Genomic DNA, 9852 nt, shown 5'->3' on the forward strand with positions numbered 1-9852 from the left:
AGTAAATCCCTTAGTTTTTTCAGTAAGTTTTCATGCATGGTAAACTCAATATTTTTCTGAAATGGGAATATTCATGGAGAGTCCTACTACCAAACCTTGACATATGCGTTGCTGTAAACATGTCATGAAATAGTTCAAGATGTAATCCATATATAAACAGGTGTTACACTTAGTCTGGTTGGGAAATTGGTTGTAATCTCATCTGATCTTCCAGAATCATCTCTGCAACATTCATGTAATGTCACCCTTTCAATACTTCCAGAGGAATATTACCCATGGAACCAAGGAACCAAACTAGCACATCCGAATTCATCCTCCTGGGGCTTTCAGAAAATCCAGAGCAGGAGACCCTCCTCTTTGCTCTGTTTCTCTGCATGTATGTGGTCACAGTAGTGGGGAATCTGCTCATCATCCTGGCCATCAGCTCAGACCCCTACCTCCACACTCCCATGTACTTCTTCCTGGCCAATCTCTCCTTGGTTGATTTCTGTCTGGCCACCGATACAGTCCCCAAGATGCTAGTGAACATCCAAATCAGGAGCAAGTCAATCTCCTACGCCTGTTGCCTGACCCAGATGTACTTTTTCCATTTCTTTGGCATTATGGACAGTGTCTTAATTGCTGTGATGGCTTATGACCGGTTTGTGGCTATATGTCATCCCTTACACTACACCACCATCATGAGCCCACGCCTCTGTGGCCTGCTGGCTGGTGGTCCATGGGTATTTTCCTGCTTCATCTCCCTCACTCATATCCTCTTGATGGCCCGTCTGGTTTTCTGTGGGAGCAATGAGTTGCCCCACTACTTCTGTGACCTCACTCCTCTTCTCAGGCTTTCTTGCACTGATACATCTGTGAACAAGATCTTTGTGCTCATTGTGGCTGGGATGGTGATAGCCACGCCATTCATCTGCATCCTGGCCTCCTATGCTCGCATCATTGTGGCCATCATGAAGGTCCCTTCTGCAGGGGGCAGGAAGAAAGCCTTTTCCACCTGCAGCTCCCATCTGTCTGTGGTCGCTCTCTTCTATGGGACCACCATTGGGGTCTATTTGTGTCCTTCCTCTGTGCGCACAGCTGTGAAGGAGAAAGCCTCTGCTGTGATGTACACTGCGGTCACCCCCATGCTGAACCCCTTTATCTATAGCCTGAGGAACAGAGATCTGAAGGGGGCCCTAAGGAAGCTTGTCAACAGAAAAATCACTTCATCTTCCTGACCACAAGGACATCTGGAAACTTCCAGGAAGTAGGATCTCAACATCCAGGGTCTTGGGCAAAAGAAAGGAATTGAACAGTTTGGGAGAGTAGCCACTTGGAATTTTAAATTGTAGAAGTTTAAAAGGAAATCTCAAGATGTTACTATTTTCTCAATTACTGAGACCAGTAGGAGTCCTTTTGGGTATATTTAATGCTATCTTCCCAGAAGGATCAGTCTGGCCCTACCAGATTGGATCTTTCCTGGTTCAAAATCCATTTAGCTCTCAACAATTACTTATGGAGTTCATATTCTGGGCTTGCTGTAAGTGCTGGCCATGGAGTGGTGAGCAGGAGACACAAGGTCCCTATTGTGTGGATTTTGTAGTTGAATACAGGAGAAGATACTGAACACTAATTATAATGGGATGAAATATGCACACGAGGGCAAGGATAGATAGAACAGGAACACCGGACAGAATCTGGAAGGGGGAATCAGGGAAGGTTTCCTAGGAGAGATTATCCTAAACCTCAAAGGAAAGATGATGTTTTTCAGGCAAAAATAAGAAGAAAGAGTATCGGAAAAAGAAAAAACAAACAATAATATGTGAAAAGCTCAGAGAGCAAGAGAAAGAGAGAGAAGGATGCATTTGTGAAGTGAATGACCTGGGGAATGCCAGGTCAAGAAGGACTTTGGGACCAACTCAAGAGTTCAGCTTTTTCTTGAGAATCAGGCAGTTCATTGACTTCCAGGAACCGAAGTCAGGGAGCATGTAGGTGAGTCATCGGCCTCCCCACTCCTGTCTTCTTGGGAAGCAGGATGGCATGTGCTAGATGAAAATTGTACAAAAGAAGGGGAAGAAAGATTGAGACCATGCACTGAGGAAATGAGGAGCCATTTGGTGGCATAAGTCTTCATAGCCAAAGAGGAAAATACCAATCAATTGACTCATGAATGTCAAAGGTAGAAGGAAGCTGAGGCTTGTCTCAATCACTATATATGCCTGTGGAATGCATGAGTAGCAATACTGCTTATAGCAAAAATGAGACCTATTAGTTGCAGGGTTTACTTGTATCTCCTTACCATGTTCTTTTGCAGTGTCTCATTTCCTCATTCTATAGCCCCTATGAAAGGAACGCGTCTCATGTATGTTTATTGTGAAATAATTCTAATCTTTACATGGAGATTCACAACCCAGATAGAATAGCAGTGAGTTTGGACTCTACTTCCGGGTTGAATGGCAGTGAGTGGGGCCCGAATTTTTCAAATGGTGCTAAGGAGCTGACATCATCTTAAGCAAAATGGCTTTGAATAATTGTACATCTAGTTTGCTTATGTTGCTTTCCTTCCAAGAGAATTAAGTTAGACTTTCTTAGTTGAACATACAGACCTGGCCCCATGGTAGGCTGGAAAGATGATGCTTTCTGGAGATACTCAGGCGAATAAAACCCAGACTCAAGAATATTGGAGTTTGCTGTAGGGAAACCACCATCCCACTCAAGGCTTTTTTTGAATAATCAAAAACCAGCTGATCGTTGAACCACAGCTCTCTCTCCTAGTAGGTCCCATCTGTCTCCTGCCATATGCTTGCGAGTAGTCACAGTGATGGTTGGGAGAAGGGATGCAATGGGGGACACCTGGTGCCAATAAAAATCTCTTAAGATTCTGTCAGCCAAACTGTTTCTGTCTTGTTTTGTGTTTAAAAGTTAAGGCCTGGGGATCCCAGGGTGGCTCAGCAGTTTAGCCCCTGCCTTCGGCCCAGGGCGTGATCCTGGAGACCCGGGATTGAGTCCCGCGTCGGGCTCCCTGCGTGGAGCCTGCTTCTCCCTCTGCCTGTGTCTCTGCCTCTCTATTTCTCTGTGTCTCTCACGAGTAAATAAATAATAATAAAAATCTTTAAAGGAAAGTTAAGGCCTCACCTCTAGAAGATATTTGTCCCAGTAGCCCTTACAATATCAACTTCCAACATTTGCTGGCATCACTATATGTTTAATTAATTCACTCAACAAATATTTACCAAGAGTCCTTTATGACAGCTATTATTTTTAAGCACTGAAATAGAACAGTAAGCAAGAGAGAAAGAGAGAGAGAGAAAGCCTTTTCCTATGACAACAAGGTTTAGTACCAAGGAGTTTTTTGGGGGAGTGCAACTGTTCTGTGTCCTGATATCAGAGCAAGACTTTGAAGGTACTAAAAAATTTTAATGGTGCTCTACCTCCCCAGATCCCACAAATCTATACATGGGATAAAATTCCAAGGACTGTATGCCAGAAAAAAGAGTTAATTTTACTGATAATATTTTTTTCAGAAATAAAATTGAACACTAGATAAGAGAGCAACCCTTCCCATTTCAGCAGGGAAAACAATAAACGTAGTAACAATATGTCAGATAATTACCAATGGCAAGAAGGACTTCAAAGATATAATGGAGAATATGTAACAGAGACAGAGGGGGGTATTTTAATCCCCACATTTCTGGGGGCAACTGGTCTCTGTTAAGATGACTTCTGAGTTGAGACCTGAATCAGGCAGAAAGTATTCCAGGGAAGGAGGTGGGAACAGAGCGTCAGAAGCAGGGAACTGGACTTGCAAACTCAGGAGGAACAAGTCGATATTTAAGTGCTAAGGAGCTGTCCTTGTTTTAAAATATATTTATTTGTATTTCCCTGATGGCCAGTGATGCGGAGCATTTTCTCAGGTGCGTGTTGGCCATGTCCATGTCTTCCTCTGTGAGATTTCTGTTCATGTCTTCTGTCCATTTCATGATTGGATTGTTTGTTTCTTTGGTGTTGAGTTTAATGAGCTCTTTCTAGATCTTGGATACTAGCCCTTTATCTGATACGTCATTTGCAAATATCTTCTCCCATTCTGTAGGTTGTCTTTTAGTTTTGTTGACTGTTTCTTTTGCTGTGCAGAAGCTTCTTATCTTGATGAAGTCCCAATAATTCATTTTTGCTTTTGTTTCTCTTGCCTTCATAGATGTATCTTGCAAGAAGTTGCTGTGGCCAAGTTTATAAAGGACAAATATTAAATGGTCTCATTCATTTGGGGAATATAAAAATTAGTGAAAGGGAATAAAGGGAAAGGAGAGAAAATGAGTGAAAATATCAGTGAGGGTGACAAACCATGAGAGACCCCAACTCTGGGAAATGAACAAGGGGTAGTGGAAGGGGAGGTGGGCGGGGGGTTGGGGTGACTGAGTGATGGGCACTGAGGGGGCTGCTTGGCAGGGTGAGCACTGGGTGTTATGCTATATGTTGGCAAATTGAACTCCAATTAAAAAATAAAATAAATATATATATTTAGATTCATATAAATAAATCAGATTTGCAGGAACAAAATCCTGCAAGCATTATAAACCCAGCACATAACTTGGCTTAAAACAAGCGATGGTTATTATTGCATGGTTTCTGTGGGTTAGGGAACTGGGAGTGGCTTAGCTCCGTGACTTGGCTCAGTGTCTGACAGGGCGGCAGTCACAGTGTCAGCGGGGACTGTGGTCAGGGCCTGTCTTGACTGGGGCAGGGGATCTGGTTCCGCCCTCACTCTCAGCAGATCTCATCTCTTCACTGATCAAAGACAGCAGTTCCTGGACATAGGGGTCTCTCCATAGTGGGGCAGAAGAGAGAGAGGGACAGAGACAGAGACAGAGACCGAGAGAAAAGGGGGTGGTGCTGGCTGTTGCCTTGGGCTGGACACTCTGAATTCATGCAGTTCCGGCTTATGACACACGGGAGCAGCAGAGTCACCTAGCCCGGTTGCCTGGTCTTTTCACCTGCTAGAGGAATAGCACTTCACAGTGAGCCTCTGTGTACCAGGCACAGACCTGCTAATCTTGGTTCCTGACTCCACTCCCACCTCAGCCCCATCACCACAGGGGAGCTCCAAACCTGTAGCTTCCTGAGGGCATCCCCAGTCGGGGCGTATAGACCAGTGAGTGGTCCTAAGTGTTCCAAATTCCCCATCCATCCCACCCCTGGAACTCCCTGAATCTGTGCTTTCTCTTCCCACCCCAGGACTGGGGCTGTCTGGGGTCCAAATGGGGAAGGTCCACAAGGCCCTTATTCTTTCTGAGGTGGGGAGAGAGAGACAGTGGCAGGGTTGGGGGAGGGAGAGAGAAGGGAAGGTAGTGCCATCACGATTAAAAATAAAACAGCAGGGATCCCTGGGTGGCGCAGCGGTTTGGCGCCTGCCTTTGGCCCAGGGCGTGATCCTGGAGATCCGGGATCGAATCCCACGTCGGGCTCCCGGTGCATGGAGCCTGCTTCTCCCTCTGCCTGTGTCTCTGCCTCTCTCTCTCTCTCTCTCTCTCTCTCTTTGTGACTATAATAAATAAATAAATAAAACATTTAAAAAAAAAAATAAAACAGCAGCATCTGTGTATGGGGTGTCAAGTCTAGAGGTGGCCTTGGGACAGGTGGGATGTAGTGTCCACTTCATGTGAGGGGCAAGACAAAGGCAGGATTTGGAGAATCCAAGGGGAAGGTGGAGAGACAATATTGACAGTAACTGGATGGTTAGGACACTCACCATTCCCTTCGCAGATATTCATTGGGTTCCTGTGAAGTTCCTGACAAGTCTCAGGCCTGGGGAGATAATGGATTCATTGACGGACTGCCAATTTCTGCCCTTTAGGAGCTAACATTCAAGAGTCAGAGTCCATGAATATAATTAATGAGTACATCAAGGAAGATGTGATGTCACTTTTTTTTTTTGAAGAACAGTATATGGATAAGGGTAGAGGGCTATGTTATAATTTTCTTTTTCAAAGCTTTATTGAGATATACTTCATACAGCATACATTCACCCATTTAAACTATACAGTTTTATTTATTTTTTTAAATAATAAATTTATTTTTTTGTTGGTGTTCAATTTGCCAACATACAGAATAACACCCAGTGCTCATCCCGTCAAGTGCCCCCCTCAGTGTCCGCCATCCAGTTTTAAAAATATATACAATTTAGTGGCTTTTGGTATGTTCACAGAGCTGTGCAACAATCACCATGATCACGTTTGAAACATTTTCATTACCCCAAAAAGAAAATCCATACTTGATGGCAGTCCTCATACCCATTTCACTCTTACTCTGTAGTCCCCAGCCCTAAATAACTGCTAATCTTTTCTTTCTTTCTCTTTCTTTCTTTCTTTTCTTTCTTTCTTCTTTCTTAAGATTTTACTTATTTATTCATGAGAGACACAGGCAGAGGGAGAAGCAGGATCTCTGAGGGGAGCCCAGTGGGATCCCATGACCCCAGGATCAGGACCTGAGCCAAACCCAGCTCAACCACTGAGCTACCCAGGTGGCCAGGATTGTAGGATTTTAATTATTATTTTTTTTTATTTAGGTATAATTGACTTACAGCATTCTGTTAGTTTCAGGTGCACTACATGAAATATTTGCATATATTGCAAAATGATCACCACAATAAGTCTAGTTAACATCTGTCACTATGATGAGGGGACAAAGGACTAGCTGAGGACAAAGCACAAGCCCGGGACATCCCATTGACAAGTCCTTGAAACAGGCAGAGGGACATTCCTCTAGGGACTCAACTGCCTCAATGATAGTACTTGCTAAGGGCAAAAGGCAATCTTAGCCTGACCCCCGGGATCCTGTAAGTCTACTTTAACGTATAAAGATTCCTTTAGAAGTGTCCTTTATCTCCAAACCACCTGAGATACATGTTAGCAATCATCCCCCAAGCATATAGCCCACTGATATACATCTGAAGGGTCTCATGACTCAGGTTTTATTAGAGGATAATAAGTGACCTTTTCCCAACAATAGCTGGCCCCCTCAAGGTCCTGGAAACCTTGCTTCCAAAATTCCTTAGAGAGTACCCTCTCCCTGAACCCCTCCCAACTGCCGGGTATGTAATCAGCCACCCCTCACAGGCCCCGGGGCAGCAGCTCTTCCTGCCCTTGGGTCTTGTCCCCATGCTTTAATAAAACCACCATTTCGCACCAAAGATGTCTCAAGAATTCTTTCTTGGTCGTCAGCTCCGGATCTCACCCCACCAAACCTCACCTGTATTCCAAAACTTCATCAACCATGCATAGTTGATGCACTTTTTTCTTGTCATAAGAACTTTTAAGATATGCTTTCTTAGCAACTCTTAGCAATACACAATTGTGTCATCAAGAGTCACCACCCTGCACACAGGATTGTAGTTTTAAACTAAGTAGTTAGGGAAGGCCTCACTGAGAAGGCGGCATTTGATCAGTCATGGAACAAGGGGTGGTAGAAAGGGAGGTGGGCGGGGGGTGGGGTGGGGGGTGACTGTGTGACGGGCAATGAGGGGGGCACTTGATGGGATGAGCACTGGGTGTTATGCTATATGTTGGCAAATTGAACTCCAATAAAAAATAATTAATTAAAAAAAAAAAGAAAAGGCGAAGGAGGGGACCATTTGGACGGCGCAGGGACAGCCAGCTCATGGGTCCTGCAGTGAAAGCAGGCTGGTGTGTTCAAGGAATTACTGCAAATAGAGATTGGACCAATTTAAATGATGAACAGCTTTCTTATCGTCAGGCTGTTGGAGCTGTTCCCAGAGATGACAAAGAGCTTGCAGGAAGCGTGTAGAGCTTGGTAGGTGTGGGGGGTGGCGGGGGAGGCCTGCAGAACAATGAGAGCAGAGGAGATGAGTCATGGCAATGGGAGTGTGAGTGGAGGTGTTACCTGGGTCAGCGAGGTGTTGGTTACCCTGGGGTCAGAGCCAGCTAGGTGGGGGCGGTTTCACCAGTGAAAGCAGGCGGACCCGGGTTTTAGAAAGTGAATCTGGTATTGCGGTGGCCTGGAGCTCCCTGCGGGGAGTGGAATAAGCCCCTGCTCCCCACCCTCCCCAAAGCCTGAGCTGTAAAGGCCTGCTTCCCTCTGGATGCCAAGCCCCCACTCCAGCGGAATGTGGAATGCGATCTCAGGTGTCATTAGCACCTGATTTGTTGAAGGAGTTGAAGGAGATCCAATTGGCCCCAGGGACTGGGGGGGGGGGGCTGATGTCTTTGAGGGAGGGGTCCCACAGCCTGTCCTGCTTATTTCTGTTCCCAGTGCCCCACAAACCTAAGAAACAATCACTTCACTGTGGACAGGCTTTCTCTCTTTGCTTTGGGGTCAGGGAAGGGGCTGAGGCTTCTTCAAAGTCTGAGTGTGAATAGGTTGGAGCTTTCAAGAGAGAGTCAGGTTTCAGCAAACCTAAGGAATGTCCTCCAGCAAGTACTCAAAAGGTGGAGAAAAGGGAAGAAGCTTTTCCTTTAGAACAGAATGGGGTTCCCTAGGACACAATGTGCGGGGGGGGGGCGGGGGGGGTTTGCCAGCTGAGCCGACTAGCAATAAGATGTGCAGCCCCTTCCCCGGGCTTTGAGGGGGAAGGAGAGTGGGAGGTCCTCCTGAGAAGGAAGAAGTCTTAAAGCAGTGGCCCATACCCTGGGGGGTGGGGTGGGGTCTCCATTGAGAATCAGACTGGGGCGGGGAGCCTCCTCACTGGAGAAATGCACATCCGTAGACACTCATGACATTTCAGTGGCTCAGAGCCGACTCCAGGGTTCACTGCCTAGACTAAAGTCCCAGAACTGCTGGGTGACCTTGGGCAAAGTCATTATCTCTCTATGCTTGTTTTCTCTCTGTAAAATGGGGAAGTAGTGGTGATAAGCCTTCCTGCCTCATTGGAGTATTGGGTGATTAGACACAATAAGGCATGTGGAGGGTTCAAGGCAGCAAGGGTAAGTGCTCAGCTTTCATTAGTATTACTAATGAACCCCATCTATTGGTTTTCTAGGGGTATGTGGAGCTGCTTATGTCCTTATGGACGAGAGGAAAATGCACAAGTTTGGGGAAGGCAATTCAGAAAACCTGTGTTTTGTATCCCCCACCCCCTTATTCGGCCTCAAGGCTGATTTCCACAGAGATCAATGGCAAGTCCAACAGGTGCTGCTTTCACTGCTTGGAAGCAGGAAGTTAGGGACCCCAGGTGGCTGAGCCTTAAAGGCAGCAAGGAGGGTGTGATCTGTGGGCTTTGGGGATGAGAGTGGGGGGTAATGAGAGAAGGGGGAGTTGTTTTGGGACCCCCTTTGTTGACAGCCTTGGGAGGCCCAAAGCCTCCAGCAAACACCATGTGGTTAATGAATTTTCTCCTCCTGTGGGAATAAAATCAGCAAGATTAATTGGTGATGTCTGTCTGGGCCTGAGCAAATGAAGAGTGTGGAGTGGAGGCGGGCATCTGCCTTCCCCATTGTGGGCCTCATTCATTCCTTTATGGAATACCCATGAGGCCCCAGAGAACGTGCCAGAGATGAAGGAGGCCCTGGTTGGAGCCGGGCCCATACAGGGGACCCTTGTGTGGTAGGGGCTCTCAGCCCAGCCTGAATGCGGGGGGTGGGGGGGTGGGGTGGTGGTGGAGTACACAGAGAAGGCTTTCTGGAAGATTGTCAGGACCTGAGTTACCCAGGTGAAAATGGGGAGGGGTGGGTGCGCAGAAAGAGCATTCCAGGCAAAGGTGCATGCGGGGTGGCCAGAAATGGCAATTGCGTGTCTGGGAAGTTGGTAAAAATGACAACAGGGTCCACAAGGCAGGTGACTTAGACATTTCTAAATACATTGATTTGCTTAAAGCATGTGAGGAACATGGCTGTTTGTTGGTTTTCCTCTCTCCAAAGCGTG

At 46.3% G+C, this 9852-nt stretch overlaps 1 protein-coding gene across 1 annotated transcript; it reads left to right on the forward strand.

Annotated features, from left to right (window-relative positions):
• Positions 1-275: 275 nt before the first annotated feature.
• Positions 276-1217, forward strand: LOC129522422 (olfactory receptor 24). The gene has a single exon (XM_055344666.1). The coding sequence runs from the start codon at positions 276-278 to the stop codon at positions 1215-1217; it is 942 nt and encodes a 313-aa protein (XP_055200641.1).
• Positions 1218-9852: the final 8635 nt, after the last annotated feature.

This window comes from Nyctereutes procyonoides, unplaced genomic scaffold (assembly GCF_905146905.1).
Source record: "Nyctereutes procyonoides isolate TBG_1078 unplaced genomic scaffold, NYPRO_anot_genome, whole genome shotgun sequence".
NCBI lineage: Eukaryota > Metazoa > Chordata > Mammalia > Carnivora > Canidae > Nyctereutes > Nyctereutes procyonoides.

What these genes read in the sequence shown, in the direction of transcription:
- LOC129522422 (XM_055344666.1), top strand. Translation starts at nt 276, where the DNA reads ATGGAACCAAGGAACCAAACTAGCACATCCGAATTCATCCTCCTGGGG.